Genomic DNA, 24,147 nt, shown 5'->3' with positions numbered 1-24,147 from the left:
TGTTATTTTTTCATCTGTAATTCTTTATGGTCACTTACAAAATCACATCATAAAGCTCAATCTCTAATGTATAACTATAGAATAGTTGATAGTAATATTAGTAATATTGATGATTTGATTTCTGAAGGTTTTAAGAAATAAAATGTGATTTCATTTAAATAGATATTGGTAGCAAACAGTATTTGAATGATACCAAGGCAGACAACTTGGTGAAAATAAATGAAGCGGTTAATAATACACAATCTACTCTGAGACTCAACAGTTGTCAGTATATTTGCAGTGAATATGAGCTAAATGGCTATTTAACTAGTGAGAGAGAGAGAGACAGAGAGAGAGAGATTACTAAGAAAATTTATTTTCAGTTTAAAGGTTTATATTTCCATACCAAACTGTAAAATATGATGTAAGAACACTCTCAATAATGGACAAATAAAATTTAACCACCATTTAACCAACTTTTTACCTTGTATTTTTTAAATTGTCTCGAAAAGAACAACTTTTGCTGAGATTTGTTGATATGATCAGAAATAATCCTCCACTGCAAAGAATTGCTAATGTGAGTTGCCAAAAATCTTTAAGATTTTACAGCAGAAATCAACTGTCCCAAAACCTGCACTGGAGTTTTTACACTCTGTTTCTCCTATAATCCACAATGATCTCCAGTGTTTTTGATGTAATAAGCTGGAGATTAGTACATCACGTTACAGATTGATTCACCTCCTGCTGATAACTATTATTCTCATTATTAGTTTCATTATCTGTGATAAGGCCTTTTATGGTGCATATTTCAAAATTTCAACCAATTCACTGTGAGATACCAAATCATTAGGTCCCACTAGCCAGAAAGAATGAGTACAAAAAATCATTTGTGCCCACTGCTGTGAGCATTCTGAATAAGAACATAATAAATAACCCCCTACATAGTTCATGTGCACTTTTGCTGTAAGTGTTTGTAAGTGTTTTATGTGTCTATGTATTTATGTGCCAGATTGCCAAAAACAAATTTCCCTTTCATGCAAATTTAATGGACAATAAAGTTTTTCTTATCTTATTAGTGTACAGAGAAAAGCCACAAAAAAGTACACAGCTCTGAGGCAGTCGTGTACAAAGTGACAAACATTGTGATTTTAAACTATCCTAATCAACAACAGTCAGTATATTTACAGTACATATGAGCTAAATGGCTATTTAGCTAGTGCTTGTGTGAGAATGAGAAAGAGAGCAGGTATTTGCTTGTGATTAAGAAAATGGTGCAATTTTAGTGATGTAGTGTTTGCGGGTGTTTCGCGAATGAGCTTAACTATATGTTAATAAGGTCAACTGATCCTTTATTGTAGTTTATGCTACAACAAAGGTGGCAGCGGCTGATCCTTTAGGTGTTTATCTAGGAGAAGAGTCATGTCCAGAGTTTGAAATAGAGGACATCATCACTTTAGTTTATGAGGCCACTGACTGCCATTTGCAAGACAGAGTATTCTTAAATGGTGATCAGCTGCTCAGGTTATAGTTGCGTAAATTAACTTGAAATAGTTGATCTAATTCAAGATAGACCTACTGGTTGTTTCTTTGTTCTTTCTCACTACCCATGTGGTGCAGACAATGGAGAAAGGTCAAACGGAGAAGAGATTCTTAAAGGTCTACTCTTGGTGAAGAGAGGGACCAGAAAGGAAGAAAAATAGTTGTGAGAGGTCTTTTAACATCTGGGGACAGGTGGAACTGGACACGGCCCTTTTACTTCTTTAATGGGGGAGCTTGTTTTGAGGATTTCCGATGGTACTGACACATACTGGCTGGTATGGTACCTACAGTTATTTGGCATATCACTGATGTTGGGACTATATATATATATATATATATATATATATATATATATATATATATATATATTCACACACACACACACACACATACACAAGTTGGTTTATATATAAACTGGTTTATATGTATTGGTTTGTGTACATTGGCTTAGATTTTGGAACAGTTAAAATAGAGAGACCTATAAAAAGAACAGGAGTGGTAGTGCACTGTCCTATTGTGCAGCATTGCTTGCACAAACATGACCTGCATGGATCATCAAAAGGAAACCTCACCTGTGAACTTCTGTGTCACAAAATCAACATTTGAAGTCTGCAAAACAACATCCAGCTAAGCTAGAGGCATTTTGGAAACAAATTCTGTGGACTGATGAAGTAAAACTGAAACTCTTTGGCCACAATCACCAAAAGCATGTTTGAAGAGAAAAGGGAGGAGCATTTGATGAAAAGAACATCTCGCCAAGCATGGAGGGTGGATCAATTATGTTTTGAGGTTGTGTGGCAGCTGGTAGCACAGGAAACATTGCATGGATAGATGGAAGAAAAGATTTGTTTATTTGTGTAGCATAACTAAACACTAACTACTGTGGCGAAACTAGACGTTTGAAAATCCAATTCATGGAATAACTGCCTTAAATATGTCCAGAAACTGAAATATACAAATCAATAATATACATATAATCTATGTTCAAACCAATATTAACAAACCAGTACATATAAACCAACTTCTATAAACTAACACACAAACACAAGGGAGATCCATCTATCTCTCACATTTACAGACGCTCACACACACACGGTTATTCTATCTCACACACACACAGTGAAGCATCATCATAAAGTGTAAATCCTGCACATAGCGGTTCAGTGAATGTGGTGTTGAATGTGTATAGATGTGTCAGTGTGTGTGTATCAGAGGAGACTCTGTAGAAGGACAGAGTGCCGGCCGGACAGTCCACATACACTCCTACTCTCTTACAGTTGGAGGGAGAAACACTGACATCAGTTCGGTTACTATTGTGAAGGACATCATATCTGTTAGAGCAGAACAGCCTCCAGGACTTTTCATTCCGTCCAAACCTAGTGTCAAAACTGCCTCCTTTCCTGCTGATGGATTTATATGTCAGAGCTATTTCAACCTCTCCTGTGATCCTCTCAGCCTCCCAGTAACAGCGTCCAGTCACACTCTCTCTACACAACACCTGCCCATAGCAATCAAATCTTTCTGGATGATCGGGATACGGCTGTGGGTATCCCATATTTGTCACCTTTCTGTTCCCATCAGACAGAGAGAGATGTGAGAGTGGTGTGTTTGGGTCCAGAGTGAACTCACAGGAATCTGCATACAAGAAGAGAGTTTAGAGATGAAAACAACAACACACAGGACATTGTATACTGAAAATGTACAAACTGTCTGTGTTTGTGTGTTAATTTACATTTCTTTAGTCCAGGTTTGATTCTTATCTTTCCTCCATGTTCCACTCTAAAGACGAAAACAAACACAAACAAACACTGTTATAGTTTGTAGAAAATATAGAGCTAACATTCAGTCACACAAGTGATTTTTATACACACACCTTAAAAGATGCTCTACAGTTTTCTTTTAAGGGTTTGTATGTTGCCTTATTTTCATCAGTATCACTGCAAGTGTATGCAATACAGATTTACAGTAGCTGCACTGTAGCAGAGAAATAGGTATGTCAATCACTCCGGACTGCAGTCTTGTTGTGCCCCTGTGCACAAAGTGAGCTCCTTAAAGACATGGTTTGATGAATGTAGTGTGAAGGACTTCCAGTGGCCTGCACAGAGCCCTGACCTCAACCCCACTGAAAACATTTGGGATGAACTGAAACACTGATTGTGAGCCATGCCTTCTCATACAACATCAGTGCATGACTTCAATAATGGGATTCTGACAGACACAGTCTAAAATGTGGAAAGCCCTCCCAAAATATTGGAGGCTGTTATAGCCACAAAAAAGTGGGGGGGGCAGCTCTTTATTAAACCACAATATTTTGGAATGGGATGTCCAACAAACTCGATAGTTGTGATGTATAGGTCTACACATACTTTTGATCATACAGTGTATACTGCATTTGGGCAAAATGCCTTTGTTCTGCGCAAACACTTCTTGTTGTAATGTCTCAGAACCTATTTTACTTAAGAAGATGAAGCTAATTGACAAGGAGAAGTCTTTAAAAGATATCAAAGCACTTCCAATTTGCAATTTTCACTGTCTTAAACCATTCAATGATTTAAACACTAGTGGTAGAAGCATTTCAAAATCTATTATTTAACTAACTGGAAATAAATTTAATGAAGTAAGTTTCTCTGTTCTCTTGCTCCAGATTCAAACCCTTGCAGCAGCATTGTGAATGAGCTGTAGCTGCTTAACTTTTGGGGAGGTCCAGTTAAGAGTGAAAGAATGTAGACTGTAGAATGGTAGATCCCAGTGTCACTGCTGAAATCTTTACTCCAGCACTACCAAGCTGGGTACTGGGCCTAGATCAATCACTAAAATAGCCCATAAGGTGGTATGGAAGAAAATATTCTACAGTGCTAGAAATCTGGAAATGAACAAGCATTTATATCTACCAGAGCAGCTTCACATTGTAGCTGAAAAAGCTACTTCTGTGACCCATTGGCTAATGGGTTCTAGTATGCCTAGGAATGGGTTTCCTTATGGTATAATTTGGGTTAAAGTTTATCAGTGTATACAGGGTTGCTACATTGTCACTGTTCTCATCTATATATACTGCAAATAGAAGAAAACCCTGAACATTATGCAAAAGCATATAGTACAGGAAATATTACACACATTTTTCATAAAGGTTGTAATGAGATCCTGCTAAATGCTCATTTCCTAGCTGAGGTGAGCAAGTTTCCCCAGTAGAGCCTGGTCTCTCCCAAGGTTTTTACAATAATAGAGATGAATAAACATGATATGGAGTTTTTCTCGCTGATGTTCTAATTAGCTTGTTTACTTGGGGATGGAGCATGTGATGAAATTTTATTGTCAAGTAACTAGAATGACAAGAAACTAATTCATACTGTGGTGAGTAGAGCATGTCTCTAATCACCAGTACAAAATATGGGACTGTTAGATTCAGTATTTTTGGGCTTATTCAGACTTTTTAGTATATTTCATTTAAATATGTTATTTAGACTTAGGACATTTGGCATGACAAAGCTTGCTATATTGTAGTTCTAATAGCCTCATCAAACATTTGGATGTTTACCATTTGTCCTCACATCACATTTCCTTGTCTATGGCCAATGACTATCCTCAGTTGAATCATCAAAATGGTCTTGGGCTTAATTTCAGACATTCACAAACTACAATGCATATGTTAGAATTGCGTAAAACCTATGCTTCTTGTTTCATCACAATTTAGAATTTAGTTTAAAATTTTGTTTCCAAATGTGCATGCTGTCTGGGTGCTCTGTGTACTTTACTTTTCTGATGATCAAATGTTTAGTACTATTATTTCAAACATTTTTTTTTTGTTTTTGTGTAGGAACTGTGTTCATATACATTTTCACACTTAACATCAAATGCAAATATATATCAGTACCTTATTTTGGTTTTCAATTTACTAATAAATTAGTATCGCTATCGGTTGACCTCCCCGCCCTGGCCAGATAACAAGCAGATACAATCTCCATGAACAAACACTGGCAATACAAAAGGTTGTACTGAAGAGCTAATGAGATGCCACTTCCAGAAGCCAGTTTCTGTGTAGCTAGAGTTCCCCTGGTCAGGTGTATGGAGTGTTATTTTCAAGTGTAACCAACTAGTTGCAACCATCTTTTTAAAGTCAAAAAACAACAACAGCAATAAATTTACTTTTATTTAAAATGTAATTCACATTCTTTCTTATTAAAATCTAATTCAGAAGAGTCTGTCCTGTTTCCGCTCTGGCTCCCTGTACCATCACAAATGTAGCTACAGATTCATGTTACTTTCCACAGGAATGTTACAGAGTGTGAGGGCTTAGGTCATCTTTTGAAACTGAGCTTCAGAACTAGGACTAATTCCACTCCTCCTAACTGGTTGCAGCTCTCTTGTCTCTCTCTCTCTCTTTCTCTCTCTCCGTACCTCTCTCTCTCTCTGTCTAATAAACACATCCTGACTCACCTCAACACAAGTGACTCACCTCAACCTTCTCACACACTCCCAGTAGTCAGTCTGGAGTTTACAGTCCAGATATTGACTAATCACTTTCTTTTCCCCAAAATAGCATTAGCACTAGCACCAATGACAACCACAATCATCTTACAATTGAATAAATGGATACTAATCTCCACATGTGTAGCACACACACTTATATACTAGAAAACGTATATACTTCTTATATATTAGAAAATATATATACTTCTGCTCCCGATCAGCGCTAATGCAGACACAGGCTCATGTTCTTTGTTCACTCCTAGCATTGAAGAAACCTAGGCAAACATAGAAAGCTTAATTCCCTAATTTACCCAAAAACCATGCACAACACAACAAAATAATCTTATGCAGGATACTATCATTGCATATCAGATACTACATTGACTAGTTTCAGGAAGCTAAGGAGCCAAACACTCCAAACACTCACACACACCTCTGAACACAGTTGTTCATACCTGAGTGTGTTGAGTGAGCAGTGTGGATCCTCCAGTCTAGCGGAGAGCAGCTTCACTCCTGATTCTCCTGGGTGGTTGTAGGTCAGATCCAGTTCTTTCAGGTGTGAAGGGTTTAAACTCAGAGCTGAAGCCAGAGAAGAACATCCCACCTCTGTGACCATACACCCAGATAATCTGCAGAAAGAGATCACTTTTACAAACACAAAAAAACAGTATTCTCGCAGTTATCTTATTAAAGAAACAGCAAACATTTCTATAAATATAAATACTAAGTGTGAATTAGACTATTTGAAATTTCAAATTGCCTTAAATGTGTAAAAAATCTAAAAGCATTTATTTTTTATGTTTTCCCAATTGTCTCCACCATTTAGTCATATCCATTTCCATCCACCAATGGGACTCCCCCAATCACATAATACCACCAGCATTAGGAGGGCAAAGGCTAGCATAGCCCTCCTTAAATTAACATCTCTCTGCCTGCCATAGTTTAGACTGGGGTTCAATCGCCCTGCCTGCGCTAACACCCTCGCTATACCAATAAGAGTCTTTGGGCAAGACTCCTTACGCTACATTCACTTACCTGTGTGAAAAAAATCAATGTGTAAGCCACTTTGGATAAAAGCATTTGACATAAAAGCATTTGTAAATGTAAATATCATATTTAAGAATCATGAACTCCATAATCCACCAGAGCCTGCATCTAATGTTTTAGTTAAATAATGAACATAAACTATGGCAGCTCTTCAAGGGCTAGCTTCAGCCACAGATCCTCCATGTATGCATCTGTAGAGCATCTAAGGCTGGGACTTATCTACATATCTAGCCAACATATCTACTGAATGCTAAACTGGTTACAACTACAGAAATGACCCCTTAAAACAGCGGTTCTCAAACCAGTCCTCCGCAGCTACATTAACATTAAAATTACTAAGAGTTAATATTCCCAATATAACTTTTAGTACATTAAAACAATATTTTATTAAATTAATGTTACATCTTGTGCTTATTTCATTATATGGCATTAACTACATTACACTAAATAACTTTGCAAACTTATTTGGTTGATAAGCTAACTAGAATTAATTAACATTAGCTAGCTATTGCTACCTAGCAATGCAAAAAAAATCTGTCAGCTAATGCCGTGATGCTGAAAAGTACTTAATAAAAATTAATTATTATTCCAGAATAGGAAAGAGCATTAGTCCAGAATAGGGAATAGCATAGATCAAAATAGCACAGCGTCACATAGCATCATGTAGCAGAGTACAGCTTTACTACATAGAATGTATCTCAGTGAAAATGCCAAAAACTCAAATTCAATATTATACATCACAATTAGCATCAGTTAACTAAATCTTCACAAACACACTGTTTTGGGCTGATAGCTACAAGGTGAAAAATTAATAGACTAGTAACGTTAGCTGAAGTAACATACTATTAGTCTGTTTATCTTAACGACTGACTACTTGAGAAGTTGAACAGTGTTCGGATTATATAATTCCAAGACCAAGACTAGTCAAGAGTCTAAAGAGGGCAAGTCAAGACTGAGTACAAACTAAACGAAGATTGAGTCAATGTTGTGTCCAAATGACCTGGTGAAGACCAAAACCTGAAAAATCTAACACTTCTTAAGACCAAATCTTAAATAGTCTTTACCACATTCGTGTACAAATTCCTTGGAAATATGTAAAAGAAGGATTTTATTTCCACAAAACAAAATTGTACATACAAAAACGCTTCCTCTTCAATTTCCAAATGTGATACGGACTGAAAGTTTCTTGGCTCTAAATGAATTTAACTAACACTTGCTCTGAATAAATCCAACCAATGGCATCAAAATTATATTAATATGTACTCACTGAGCACTTTATTAGGAATACCTGTACATCTACTCATCCTTGCAGTTATCTAATCAGCCAATCACAGCAGTGCAGTGGATAAAATGATGCAGATACAGGCCAGCAGCTTCAGGTAATGCTCATATGAACCATCAGAATGGGGGAAAATGGGATTTCTGTTATTTTGACCATGGGATGATGGTTGGTGCCAGACAAGCTGGATTGAGTATTTCTATAGCTACTGATCTCCTGGGATTTTCACACACAAGTGTCTAGAGTGTCACAGAATGGTGCAATAAAGAAAAAATATCCAGTTAGTGGAAGCTCTGCAGATAGAAACATTTTGGTCAATGGAGAATGGCCAGACTGGTTTGTGCTGACAGAAAAGCTATGGTAACTCAGATAATCATGTACACTTCTACACTGTGAACTGTACAATTGTAGTGGGCAAAAAGCATCTCAAAATGCACAACATGTCAAACCTTGACCTCAAACCTTGATGGGCTACAACAGCAAAAGACCATATCAAATTCCAATTCTGTCAGCCCAGAACGGAAAGCTGAGGCTGCAGTGGACACAGGGTCACCAAAACTGGACAATTTAAGACTGGAAAAAAATAGCCTGGTCTGATGAATCTTGATTTCTGTTGAGGCACACAGATGGTAGGGTCAGAATTTGGTTCCAACAGCATGAATCCATGGACCTAACCTGCCTTGTGTCAGCCATCCAGGCAGGTAGAGGTGGTGTAACGGTGTTTTCTTGGTGTACTTTGTGTCTGTTAATATCATTCAAACCTTGCTTGAATGCCATAGCCTATTTGAGTATTGTTGCTGACCATGTGCATCCCCACAATTCACCCATCTTCTAATGGCTACTTCCATCATAATAATGGACAATGTCACAAAGCAAAAGTCATCTCAAACTGGTTTCATGAACATGAATCTCAAAAGAGTGTTTCCAATATCTTGTGGAATCCATGTCATGAAGAATTGAGGCTGTTCTGAGAGCAAAGGAGGGTTCCTCATAAAGTGCTCAGTGAGTGAATCTCCTGATTTTTATCTGACAAAGATGAAAGTCAAACTAAAGCCTTTAATCTAGCAAAATGTTCCAAACGATGATAACACCCATCTGACATCTTCTGCCATTTTATTTCCTTGGATAATGTTTTAAGATGCTGTAAGTACAGAAAACAAAGTGTATCACTCGAATCAGATTTGGAAACATGCTTTTTAAACTACTGTAAACCCCAGCCTTCCTACCTAACATCACTAACCAATTCTGTGATGTTTTTCTACAAACATCTCTTACAAAGAATTTTCCAGTTATAAAACTGATGTCAGTTTTCACAAGTTTTATACAAAGATATACAAGATTATACAAAGCTAGTCTGCAAAAGAAGAGTGACTCCTACTTTGTCACAAATGTCTTCAGGTTTGAGAAGTGCGTACATATCTGTCAAGTGAGGCAGTATTGGAATAGAGAAGATACAAGATTCAGTCAACTAGGTCTGGTAAAACAGACCCCAAGACAAATAGAAAGGGATTTTCTAATGGAAATTTACATAACCTTTGTAAACTGTACATATATGATTTAACATTAAAACATATAGTGCACAATAATATAACTATTTTAAAAAGTCATATTAAATAGGACATTGCTCTGACCAGTATTAAAAGCAGCCCTGTACAATGTAAGTGAAATTGGGAACCAAAGATATTTATCACCATCTCTGCAGCTCTGAAAATGACTGAATATCAGAATTCAACATTCAAAAGCAAATTCACAGAAAGGTGAAATGAATAAAAACAACTAACAACTAACTAATAACTTTCTTTTCCATTCAGGATGAACTGGCAGGAAGTTCACCTGATTATAGACAAAATTAGAGCTTTTTGCCAACACACACTCAGGGTAGACTTGGCATAAAAAGGATCCCCACTGCTTAAGTATGGAGGAGGATGTGTAATGTTCTGTCACTGTTTTGTTTTCCAAAGGTCATGGGAAACTTGTTAGGACACACAGCATCTTGGACCCCATGTATTAAGTGCCTCATATATCACAGCGTGCCTAAGAACTGTTCTAGATCTGTGCCTAAGAACTGCTAGTATAGGGATTTATCAATCATGTGAATGCACCACTGTGCACAATGAGTAATGATAAATCCTTCACTTTTCTGCTTCTGCATGCCCAGGCATATTTACATAAAGAAATTCCCCCACTTAGCTATACATGATAAATAACTTCCCTTTATAAATGTTCTAGTAGTGTTTGGAGTGTATGAAAAGTTGAACTGAATTATTACATGTACAATTGTAGTTTGCTTACATATAAAGTGTAATGTTTTCAATTCCAAAAAGTAATTACATTAGATTTTAAAATGAAATTAAAATTCAATTTCAATTTTAAACATTTCATTTTTTTTCACTTTTGTCAGTTCAATTAATACATGTAAAAACTTAATTCATATTGGGTTAAATTGTTTCTTCCATTAAAATGAATTGGGGAAAAAGCATACATTCTTGCTAGTGTGAACTGAATTTCAAATTTCATTTGTAGTAGCAGAAAATTATCTATTAGTTTAAATTGAATATCTGATATGAAGAAACAAGACAATATCAACCAATCAATCTTTAGATCTGCCTTTTTTCTGTCACTAGGGCCTACTACATCACTAGAGCAGTTTAAAGTATGTGCATGTTCTCACACACAAGAAAAACAGATACATCATGTTCTATGCATAAAAGTGTACGTATGCAAGGTTTATACACAAAACTGCACACTGCAACCTGCACCTGGTAAATAAATGAGATTTTAAATGAAAATCTGCCAGCTGCTGGCAGAAAAGCTAAAACTGTGTTGTGGTTAGATCTTACAGCAGGTCAATGATGGCCATTCCAGTCCCCTGACCAAGGCCCCACTGAAAATCTTTGGGGTGAGCTGAAGTGGAGAGTCTAAAAGAAAGGATCTAGAACCCTGGAGGATCTGGAGAGCTTCTGTTTTGAGTTGTGGCCTCAGATTTTCTGCTCTGTATTTTCCACTCTTATTAAGCATGATTAGAAAAAGCTTTTTGCTGATATTTATATAAGAGAGACTGTACAAAGTACTAAATGCAAGGATTCCAATAATTGTGAAACAGGGTTTGGTTAAAAACCAAAAGTTTTTTTAAAGGTTTTGTATTCTAATTCTAAACATTTTTTCTCTCATTATTTTCATTTATCATTCAGAAGTTTATTCACAAAAAGCTGACCTGAGTATCTGCAGTTTACATTGTGAGCTCTTCAGTCCAGCACAGAGCTTTTCCACTCCTGAGTCCTGTAAGTCATTATTACTGAGGTCCAGTTCTTTCAGGGAGGAGTTTTCTGTTAGTAAAACTGATTTCAGATTTTCACAAGCTTTTTCTCTAATGTTGCAGCCAGACAGTCTGCAAAAAGAGAATAAAACATACAGAAAGGAGAATTTGTCAAAGGAATTTTAACAACATGATGAGAGTTCACAATAGTGTAAACAACACAATTAAAACTTGTCATGGGATGATCAGAGTTGTAAAAGATATAACAGAACTGTAATAAACATCTTAGACATTAACCTTAATATCTGGAGTTCACATTGTGAACTCTTCAGTCCAACAGAGAGCAGCTCCATTCCTGATTCCTGCAGGTCATTGTTACTGAGGTCTAGCTCTTTTAGGGTGGAGTTCTCCAATGTTAAAACTGAACTCAGATTTTCAAAAGCCTTTGCCCCAAGATTGCACAAAGACAGTCTGCAAAAGGCAGGTGGACACAACACATATTAAAATACAGTCAAAGAAAAATTTGTGAACAACAAAATGGATTTACATAGAAAAAATGAATCAAGAAATGTTTTCATTTTGTCACAGCTGTCTTGTTTGCTTATAATGATATAATTTGGCTGTAATATTTTTGACATAATGCCTCAGTACTGCACAGTTTTTTCCCTATTCTAACACAGCTTAATGCCACAAGGCTTATTTTTTTGATGTAGAGACAGGGTAAATACTAGTCTGTGCAGTACACTGGTCTTCAGGGCTGCACTAGGGTAAGAACACTTAATAGCTTTAATAAAGTTAGAATACATGGAAAACAGAGAATACATAAATAAAATAGGACAATAAAGCACTGACTTATGTAAATCAGACAATGGCTACCAAAATAGCTACACACCTGAAAATGCCCATATCCACTGTTTGGTAATAATTAAGAAGTTTTAGATGTAAAGATATAAAGTTTGAAGGCTGTAGTGAATCTGCCTGGAAGTGTACTTTGCACATACACAATACAGAAGTTGTGAGGATGGTTCGAGAGCCAATTTCTTCAGTATCACGGTTGGAGATTTGGAAGAGTTGCATTTTTTTGGTCACCATATCTGCAAAACTACAATTAGATGCCACTTCCATGCCAAGAAACTTTGGAAGGCATTCTAGAAAAAAATCTTTTCTTTCATTAATCCTTTGAGTTTAATTAGCTACATTAGATACATTTTTTTCATGACTTTTTTCCTAATCTATTCCAATACAGCAATTACTTTCCAGAAGCGGTTTCACAGAAAGCTGACCTGAGTGTCTGCAATTTACAGTGTGAGCTCTTCAGTCCAGCAGAGAGATTTTCCACTTCTGCGTCCTGCAAATCAATCTTACTGAGATCCAGTTCCTTCAGGGAGTTTTCCATTAATAAAACTGATTTCAGATTTTCACAAGCTTTTTCTCCAAGATTGCAGTCAGATAGTCTGCAAATGAATACAACACATCTTATAATATAGATATTTTTTAAAGAAGAAACAAATTTAAATAACACATTTAACTTTTATACATCTCATGGGATGGTCAGAGTAATAGATATAGTCATTTTAAAACCACAAAAAATAAACAAGAAAATCATCTACCTCAGTATCTGGAGTTCACAGTTTGAACTCCTCAGACCAACACAAAGCAGCTTCATTCCTGAATCCTGCAGGCTGTTGTTACTGAGGTCCAGCTCTTTCAGGGAGGAGTTTGTAGATCTCAGAGCAGAGCAGAGAGTTTCACAGTGACGCTTTTCTAGATTACAGCCTGTTAGACTGCAAAAGAAGAGTAAATGTGTAATACAGTTAGAACATGGAATGTAAAATTTTACAAGAATTATCTAATGAAAGTTATGTTGAAAGTGATGCTTTTCTAATTGTTCCTGTGTTCTGCAAAGGGTTCATTAATTTTTCTTCAATGTTAGATCAGTGGCATAATGCCAGTATTCAAATTAGAGAATAATTTGCTGAAAAAAAGATCAATAAAACCATTAGGATTAAAACCTGATGATTTGGCTTAGTGGTTGCCATTAGAGACCACCAGATTCCTGTAGGACACCCTTAGATTCCATTAGGAAACCATGAAATTACTGTTAAATCATTAGAATCCTATACATAGTGATATCAGCCTATCATTAAAACACAAAATACCATTACTGACTACTGGACACCACCAGGAACCAACATAAACTATGATTTATCAATGATTTATAATTTTTTTTTTTGTCTTTTGCCAGTGAGCTGCAGGTTTTAGTTCACCTGACTTCATAAATTTTTTTTTAAGGACTGGCACTGATGAGATGCAAAATTATGGAAGAAAATTATGCAAGATTGCAATCTAAACATATGTACTAACATGAACATCCTGTAAAACAGCATTTTTAAATGCCGAAATAAGGAGATGCCATTACATTGACAATGGCTACAGCATTAAGGGCATACAAGAAGACAAGGCGACTGATAAGAAAAAAACAAATATTCAATCAGAGTGTTACTTTTGCTCAGATTTATTATTGAAAACAATCTTCTCTTTTTGTCTTCTCTTTTTGATTTCTATCATCTATTTAGCAGTTTCCTTTCACTGTTCTTAAAAAAATTCTTAGTAATCATTTTTATTAGACAATTTAGAATTTTACTTAAGTCAGTATTTCACTGCATATCCTTTCGTTTGGATGACAGCTTGAAGTCTTATGGGCATGCAGTGCATAAGTTTACACAACTGATGTTCCACCAGGCTTATTGGATGTTCTCTTTTGGGCGATCAGATTGTAGCAGGTTTTGAACATGTCCTGTCTCCATGACTTCAGTACATTTTTAGACTTGATTTTGGAATTTTCAACATTCCTGTCCACAAAGAAATTTTATTACCAAGAGACGATATTTTGTCAGGTTAATTTGACTCGTTTTAAAGTTGTCTTATTTTACTAACTTTATCTTTGAGAAAGTTAATGAAATTAGAATCAGCTGTGTGGGATGGTACATTGATTATACAAGTTATCTGGTTTGAATGCGTACGCATTTAGTGTCCCAACATTTGTTTTGAAGTAAAATGGGGATGAAGCGATCCCCTAGAAGTGATCAAGATGTGATTGAAGTGTAGACTTCAAAAGAGAGATTCAAAAGAGATTCAAAAGGTTTCACACTATTCTTACCTGTACCTGTAACCTACTCTTCTCCATCACATATGCATAACATAGTCATGAACTTCCTGAAGCAGTTTGGTAGTATTTGGTATTACCATGTAACTTTTCGACAATGAAAGCTGAAATATACCTCATGTTTCTCGCATTAGTTGTGGTAGTTACATGTTCAATTTGCAAAGTATGTGCCAGTTGTTTATTGTAAATATTAAATATTTACCCTTAAACGCTGATTAAGTGCTGCTGTACATATCTGGCATGTACTATGTACTTGCAAAATACGTACCTGAAACTTATTTGTAAGTATTACATATTTTCTTATTAAATACTATATTTTCTTTTAATACCATAAAATTTCAGTACTTGTAATTTCAGAGTTATTAGGCTCATTAAACTGCATTATTTGACTCCAGTTTTAAGTCCTCAAGTGAAATGATGTATGAGATAATCTGAATAAGATTATATGCAAATTGACTAGTGCCCCAGTGGTCAATTTTTTTGAAACCGCATAGGGTAATCGAGTCCCTACGAAGACACACCATTCAAGTTTCATGATGATTGGTCAACGTTAAGCCTGTAAAATACCTGCTGAACATTGATTGGCTGATGTCAGCCACAGTTTTCCAATCATCAGGTCATTCTTAAAAATTCTTCTAAGATTAACGATGCAACAAGCAAAATCTCAATTTGATTGGATACTAGAAAACAGCTACCTAGATTTTATAACATCCCTTATTGACATACGTGCATCAAAATTATCAGGCTACCTTACAATCTTTTGAAACACAAGTATATCAAGTTTAACTAGAATCAGACAAAGCATTCACGAGCTACAGCAGATTTAGTCAACAGTGCTCTGATCTAGGATTGATTGGCATGGTTAGTTTAATATGGCCATTTAATCTAAGCAATACCACTGTGTAATAACAGTAAAAACAATGGCAATAATCTGAGCTAAATAAAGATGGAAGTATATTTGATTCATTTATGTAGCAATTTATCACACTGAATAGTTAAATGTACTACAAATGATTTAGATTTCCATCAAGTTCCAGTTCCAGAGCTCAACTCCACTTACCATTCACATAAACCTTCCTGGAGAGTTCACTTCCAAGCCTGACTGAGCACGTGATTTCATTCCACATAATTATTTGGGTCAGTTATGTTAGATTTAGGCTGAAGCTAATCTCCAGGAAGGCAGATTTCCAGGAGCAGGTTAGTGTCCACTGACAAAAACATTTCCTAGAAAAATCATTTGTATTGCAACTTAGTGAAATGATATGCATTATCAATTGTTAAAGTTACATTAAAACATGCATATCAATAAGTAATTTACTGTGTTAAACTATGTGTAAGATAATAAAAGTATATATTTGGACATTGGTTACTCTGCCAGCTTAACTGTAAAAAATATGTTTATCCATAATACCTAGCAACTAGAGCTGATACATTGTGCAGGAAAAGACGGGCTACAGTCAGCAACATGGAGTCACGTTAATAGCCGATATAGCTCTCACTCTGTAACAACAAATTAGAAAATGAAGCCTAATATACATATAATTTAAATAAACATACACTTGCTTGTCCAGCTGATGCCCAGGGACAGACTGATCTTTTCCTTCTGTCGGTCATCTCTCTTTATGTGTATTCTCACCGTTCTCTTATTTTAAACCATATGTCTTAGCGACGTTATATTTTGCCTTATTCAAGTGATTTTAAATGTAAAAGCACCTCAAGGTCCTGGCTTGTCATTCACTCGCTTTCCACAATAGGCGCTATTAGCATTTTTTTTTTGTAGTTCATGAGAGTTTATCTCTCACACAAGAGTTTTTCCATTAATGGCACTGTGTGTCCTTGTTGTATTAGGTAAAACTTTCTGTTCACTGCATTGTATTCATTCATTGATTTTTATTGTTGCTGTGCTGGAGACAAATACCACACCCTTAATGATTTTCTCTATTTAGTTTACTTATTAGATTAAAGCTTTATCTGTGATTCAATTGTTAAATTTTCTTCTCCATATTTGAAAAGTGATGTTTGATTGCTTTTAATTAGTTCCATCTTCACTTAAGGGTCAACTATGCTGTGAGAAAAAATATTTTATGGTTGTTTTTACTCTAAGACTTTTAAATGTATTTATTAAACAACCAAAACCCAGCATATGATAATGTGTTCTTTTTTCATGCACCAGTATTCAAATACTAATAGTAACAAGTAACATGAATTCATTAACACTTACAGAGCCTTTCTGCAGTTGCTCACAGCTGGAATCAGTCTCCTGTAACCCTCCTCTGATGTGTTGAATTTCTTTGGGCCCAACTCATCAAGAACCTCCTCTGAGAACTGCAGCATGTAAGCTATTACTGAGCAGTGAGCAGCAGAGAGTTTGGTTCCTGTGTTTTTCTGTGATTTCAGATACTCCTGAATCTCTCTGGAAAGAGACTGGTCATTCATTTCAGTCAGACAGAGGAAGAGGTTAATGGCTCTCTCAGTAGGAAGATTCTTTGTTTGTATTAGATGTTTAATGTACTTGACTGTTTCGGTGATGCTCTCTGAGGTGCTTTCTGTGTTTGTCAATAGACCCTGTAGCACTTTCTGACTGGACTCCAGTGAGATGCCCAACAGGAAACGGAGGAAAAGATCCAGGTCTCCATTCTTACTCTTTACAGCTTTACGCACTGCTTCTGTCAATAGTTCTTTCAATAAACCATTCCAACACTGTGGGACATCAAGTAAGTCACTGAAAATAGACTCATAGTCTTCAATGCTCTCAATGTCTTTGCTGGCATAATCATATTGCAAAAAAAATTGCAGTGCCTCCATGTTCTTGCTCACATAGCAGTAAAACACATAGAAAGCAGCCAGAAACTCCTGAAAGCTCAGATGCACAAAGCAGTAGACCTTCCTCTGGTAAAGCACAGATTCCTCCTTAAAGATCTCAGTGCATATCCCAGAGTACACTGAAGCCTCAGTGACATCAATGCCGCACTCTCTCAGGTCCTCTTCATAGAACATCACATTGCCCTCCATCAGCTGTTTGAAAGCCAGTTCAGCCAGTTTCAGAATCATCTCTCTGTTAGATTCCAGAAGTTCCACTGGATCACAATCAACTTTACTTTCATACTTCTCATTCTTCATATTGGTCTGAGTGAGCAGGAAGTGTATGTACATTTCAGTCAGAGTTTTGGGTATTTCTGTGTCACTCTGGTTTATCATTTGTTGAAGCACAGTAGCTGAGATCCAGCAGTAGACTGGAATGTTGCACATGACGTGAAGGCTCCTTGCTGTCTTAATGTGTGAGATGATTTTCTTGGCTTGGTCTTGGTCACTGATTTTCTTCTGGAAGTACTCCTCCTTCTGTGGATCACTGAATCCCTGAATTTCTGTCACTCGGTTGATGTCCTGAGGAGGGATCTGATTGGCTGCTGCTGGTCGGGTGGTTATCCAGATGCGTGCGGAGGGAAGCAGATCTCCTTTGATTATGTTTGTCACCAACATCCCCACTGATGAAGATGCTGTTATGTCAGATACTTTCTTACTCTGTGAAAAACTCAGTGGAATTCTGCTTTCATCCAGACCATCAAAGATAAACACAACTTTGTATGAATCATATTTTTTTGGGTCCAGATCTTTAAGCTCAGGATGGAAATCACACAGAAGTCTATAAAGACTGAACTGGTCATCTTTAATCAGATTCAGCTCCCGGAATGGAAGCACAAACATGAAATCTACATCCTGATTGGCTTTTCCTCCAGCCCAGTCCAGAATGAACTTCTGCACAGACACAGTTTTCCCAATGCCAGCGATGCCTTTAGTCAGGACAGTTCTGGGCTCTTTTGTTTTTCCATCTTCTTTTCTTTCTTCTTCTCTGGCAGTATTAGCCATCTCATATCTAATATTCTGTTCTTCCATTTCTCCTTTAGGATCTTCTACAGGTTTAAATATATCTGAGTAGTTGATTGGGGTGTCTTGTATTTTTTTCCTGAAAGTTTTATCCATCTGTAAAACCTCATGTTCTTCATTCACTCCTTCACTCTCACCCTCTGTGATGTAGAGCTGTGTGTTCAGAAGGGTTTTATTGCCTTGTGTTCTAATTCCCTCAAATAAGCTCTCATACTTGTTCTTCATGCTGCTTTTGTGTCTCACTAAGACTCTTTGAAGGACATCATCTGGATCATCCCTCCCACAGCTAGTAGAAACAAAGTAGAAATGAAGGTGAATGTGACAGAAATAACTCATAAATCAGGATAAACTTTTCACTGATTTACTGTAAGTCCTTCTTATCTGCTATGGTAAGTAGTGAAATAAAATATAATCCAGTGCTTCAGTTCTATACACGGAACAAGTTCAGTACACATATAGCTCATACTTTGGCAGTGTGTCCAGGTATTAGGACACCCAGTCAAGTACATATCTACTCATATTTACTCATTAAATATTTGGCATTTTCATCAATCCATTTATGAAAACAACATGCTTTAAAATTGTCTGCTACATTAAGAGAGCTAGTGTTGGGGCATGGTGAGGGTGAGAAAGAGTGAAGCTGATGGCGGGAGAGAAAGAGAATGAAGGAGATGGTGGGAAAGACAGAGAGAGAGAACAAATGATAATTGATAATGGGAGAGCAAGAGAGAGTGAAGGATATGACAGTAGAGAAAGAGAGAAGGAGAGGATGGGAGAACAAGAGAGTGTGAAGGTAATTGCAGGACAGAGAGAGTGAAAAAGATGGCCGGTGAGAGCAAGTGAGCAAGATAGCAGATGAGCAAGAGAGAGTGGAGGAGAGGAGAGGAGAGGAGAGGGGGGGGCGGAGGAGATGGCAGAAGAGAGAGTGAAGGACAGAATGGGAGGCTGAGATAGAGTGAAGGAAATGGCAGGAGAGAGAAAGAGTGAAAGATGACGGGAGAACAACAAAGAGTGAATGAGAGAGAGAGACAGCGACGGTGGGGAGAGAGAGAGAAAGTGAAGTAGATGGTGGAAGAAAGAGAGAACAAAGGAGATAGCAGGTGAGAGAGAGAGAGTGAAAAAGATGGCAGGGGAGTGAGAGTGAAGAAGATGGTGGGAGAGAGAGCGAAGAAGACTGGGGAAGAGAGAGACAGTAAAGGAGACAATAGGATGGTGAGAGAGAGAATGAATGAGATAGTAGGATAGTGAAGGAAACAGAAGGAGACTGAGAGAGAGTGAAGGAGAAAGCAGGAGAATCAGAGAGAGTTAAGTAGACTGGGAGATAGTGAAGGAGCTGGAGGGAGAGTGAGAGAATGAAGGAAACAGAGAGAGTGAGCAGTTTGCTAGCTACTACATGTAACTAGCAAAGTTGTCTGACTGAATTTGACTCTTAGTTGGTGATTCATTTAACAATTTCTTAACACATGAGTATTTAGGAATATCTTAATGTGAAGCTGCGTGAGATGCAGGAGAAGCTCGTAGCTAAGATACCCTGATGTGTACATAATCACAGTGAAGTGCTTTGTGGTTATTAAGCTTAAATCTCACTGAAATACAGTCATCAGAAATGGCTAAATCTTAGAGAAGTGCATGTTGGTCATTTCAGTGGTTGATGTCCGAGAAAAAGACGTTATTCATATCTAACTTGTGTCTTCATTTTCAACATGTGTAATGGAGAGAGAGAAAGGGAAAGGAGGCAGCAGAAGAGAGAAAGACAATAAGAGCACATCAGAGACTGAGACAGTGAAGGAGACAGCAGCAGACAGAGAGAGTGAAAGGAAATGGCAGGAGAGAGAGAATGAAGGACACACTGAACTCACACATTAGGAAGGGTGTCCACATACTTTTGGCCATATAGTGTATCATCTACACCAGTATACTTTTGACATAACTCATTATATTGCCTATTTTAAGGATATATTTGATAGATAATGAGCATTTATATTATTTTGTGCGCTTTTCTCTTGGTATGCAAGCTTTGACAGTTAAGTCATTTACTTAAAATCCATAAAAACTTCATTAATATTAAACTTTAATATCATCTCATAGAATGATACTGTGGTATATTTGAAAATATTATATTGAATTTAATCAGCACCACTCAGCACTAATTTAACACATATAAACAGCTCTCCTGAAAGGAAAAAGACCTAAATCTTTAAGCATTCATTTAAAATTAATGTATTATTGAAATATTAAGTCAGAATGCAGTTCAAATGTAAAGATTGTAAGTGAAATTGAAATTTAACATATGAATATCTGCACCAGGTTTAACATTTCACATCAGATAATGGATCTGTCATTTTGCTCACTACATTGATGTTCCATATTTCCAGAGTCTATGTATTTTGTTTTGCCTGAAGAACCACATGAGAGAAAAATGCCATAACTTTTCCAGGCCTAGAAAAACTAATTTCTATATTCCATGAATTTTCATGAATTTACGGACCATACGTTAAACTGAAACTGAAAGCAGTGTGGAGTACTTCACTCACATGGTGTTAGATTTTTTTAGGAATTCATTTTAGATGCTTCATTCTCAGAACTAGTAATGAAAACAGTTCATCCATGATGAGAGTAAAGTACTGAGTAATTACATTATTTACTAAAACTCATAATACAAGTGACTAAAATGTAATTGTTTTTTATTTGTACAGTGCTGTTACAAAGCAGCTTCAGACTAGCAAGGAAAAGATACATAAGATCATGAGGAAGAAATAGGACGTAGACTCAAAAGGGAAACTCTTGTTTCCTCTTTTTCCTGTTAGGTGCTGTTGTAAAAGTTACTCACTCTGAGGCGGAGGGTCCTCCTACACTACTGGTGTCATGAGACTCCATCATGTAAGCGTTCCTCTTCATACAAACACAGCTGGGCTGGAGATGCAGCTCCCTGTGAACAGTTCATCCATAAAAAATGCACAGGCTACTAAAACAATCATTCATATGCTAATGAGTTGTCAGTAACCTACAGTATGAAACAATACTTCAACAAATATGAAACCTTTGATATGAAAATAATCTGAAATTGTATAGTGTATATACCTAGTCTTATAGACAGTTTTTTTATTGCTGGAGGAATAAGCAATTATCAGAGACAGGGGTTCAGTATACAAACACAAAACATAAAGAATAAAGCACATTCATAAACTGAAAAACAGATTATCACATCTTGCGTGAGGTAGTGGAACAAGTCTTCAAACAAAGTTGTATTTTCTCAATACGTTCATTAGCTTAACTGTTCTTTTACAATACATATACTGGATTGAGGAGATATAGTTGTAAAAGTCATTTTTAAATGCACTGTAAGTTGAGATTCTCTTTGTAAATTTCATTTTATGGATAAAGTATTTACCAAGTAGAATTAACAGATTAAGCAAGTGGCAAATGTCCTTAACGGAGTCTTTCTCATAGACAGTTAGGACTAGATAATAAATAGAAACAAATCTTCAAAGCAGCACGTTGTCTTGAGGTCTGTTTGCTCCATCTGCTGGTCAAACGGCGGTACTGCATATGAACACGCCTTTTACAGATTTAGTGCTTTGTCATCAACGCCATACTTACAAATCCCACATAAACAGTAATCACTGTTAAATGTAAATACATAATTGTATTTAATGATCAGTTTACAATGTTTTATACTTTGAGATTCTCACACAAACACATTCTTGGTCATCTAACCAGATGTTTGCCTCGGTGTGTTTCAGTAATCGGTCACTGTGTAACTGTTGCAGTATATAATTAATCCTCCACTGAGTTTGGCTGAAAGAACAATTTAGTATCTGTGAAACACATAAAAACGTGTTCTTGCTTTAAACTACACGCAGATATTCCTGTTAGTGGTGAACTTACCGAGTGAATCCAAAGCGCTGATATCTGAACTCTTCTCTCTGTTTCTGACAGAGTTTACAGAGCACCAAGCTAAAATCCGGCTTCTCCCTCACTGAGTCACCAGGTCAGTTCGGGACAAGATAAACAGTGGAGTCACGATGGCTGGGTGGGGCTACTATTAATCATTTGCTAACTCCAGCCAATCATATCACACATAATCATATCATTAATTTGTATTCGACTTTCAGGAAAGTTACTACAACCTTTATTTAGTAACATTTGAGAAAGAACATTAATGACTGCCTACAAAGGCGTAGAAAAGCCTGCGTTACTGAATATTTATATTAAGAAAACATATATTTTCCACTTAGTTTTCTCTAAATCACATGCTTAAGCTGTAGACAAAGTCATTCAGAGTGGTTTGATGTGAAATGCTCATTTCTAGATTTCTAGAGTCAGAATTGTTCACAGTGGTGGTGATAGGAGCCAGACGTCATCTAAAAGCTCGCACTGTAAGTTATTACATGACATGTTTATAAATATACTGCCTGGTGTTGTTTTACAATAGTCAAAAATGGATTTTGGCCTAAGACATATATATATATTAATGATGGAGCGATACTTGCAGGACATTGTGAGCAAAATAGTCCTCAAAGAAAACTTATTATTTAAGATTTTCCACTATTTTACCATTATCAGGTCCACTGGTGGTTTTGGATAGCAAATAAAATGTCTATATTGGTGTTGTAGTCATGGCAACCCCTGGTTCCTATCATCACCGCTGTAAAGAAATAAGCGTCTCTACATTAACCATGTCACAACAAACCACTCCCAATGATTTTGTTAAGATCTGAATGATGCAGAAATCTAAGAAAAAAAGTATCATTTAAGAGTCTGTGTTGCAAATAAAATCTGGTAAAATGATGGTAAAATAGTGGTATAATAGTTTCTTTTGGGACTATTTTGCCTCACAACACGCTGCATGTACCCTTCCTCCATGAATGGATGGAACTCACATAGTGCATAGTACTGGTTACCATTTGAGCCTGGGTTTAGTACTGCATAAGACAGATCTAACCAAAAACAGTCATGGAAGCATGTAGGGCATTCAAGTAACATATTTATTACTTTTCTTTTTTTTTGCAGTTTTATGAAATCTTACTACAGCAATTGCTGCTCTCAGTGGTTCATTCAAAGTACTTGGATCCTTCAATTGGATACATTCAATTAATGGCTTACAATGTGGCCAACTGGATTTTAGAACCAGAACTGTCTATTTTATAAGTATGTTTTGAGTGTACTGTTTTGTTTTCTGTAAGGAAAGCACACATTTCAGGTTTTTTAATTTTACAAGCAAATCCAGAACATCTTTTATACAAAGCTGGTTGTTTCTTTATGAATCATAGCTTACTGTGATAAAGTATTATGGAGTTAATTTTGCCAGAGGTTTTGGATAAAACATAAAATTCACAAGTAAAAAAAGAATTCAGATGACAATGCTGTTATAGACAAAATTATATTGTGGTGTTCTGTATTCAGACTGGATTGTATGTATATAAATGTAATGTAATATTATATTCAAGTCCATTTAAGAACAAAGAACCTAAGTGAGAATATATAGGGTGGCAACTGACAAAACTTTGATTTATGACTTCTAGGTCA

General features: G+C 36.4%; 1 protein-coding gene across 1 annotated transcript; it reads right to left on the bottom strand.

Moving 5' to 3' along the window:
- Positions 1-331: 331 nt before the first annotated feature.
- On the bottom strand, positions 332-22,633 carry LOC118800203 (NACHT, LRR and PYD domains-containing protein 12-like). The gene is made up of 10 exons (XM_036560394.1): positions 22,507-22,633; positions 21,449-21,547; positions 16,955-18,904; positions 13,178-13,351; positions 12,851-13,021; positions 11,865-12,038; positions 11,526-11,699; positions 6,441-6,614; positions 3,251-3,297; positions 332-3,153 (listed from the first exon to the last, which is right to left on the bottom strand). Exons 2-10 carry the CDS (start codon positions 21,514-21,516, stop codon positions 2,615-2,617), a joined length of 3,471 nt encoding a protein of 1,156 aa, XP_036416287.1. The 5' UTR covers positions 21,517-21,547; positions 22,507-22,633; the 3' UTR covers positions 332-2,614.
- Positions 22,634-24,147: the final 1,514 nt, after the last annotated feature.

The sequence above is a fragment of the Colossoma macropomum genome, unplaced genomic scaffold, assembly GCF_904425465.1.
Source record: "Colossoma macropomum unplaced genomic scaffold, Colossoma_macropomum, whole genome shotgun sequence".
Classification (NCBI taxonomy): Eukaryota; Metazoa; Chordata; class Actinopteri; order Characiformes; family Serrasalmidae; genus Colossoma; species Colossoma macropomum.
The sequence above is the reverse complement of the archived record's forward strand: the minus strand, read 5'-3'. Positions and strand labels throughout refer to the sequence as shown.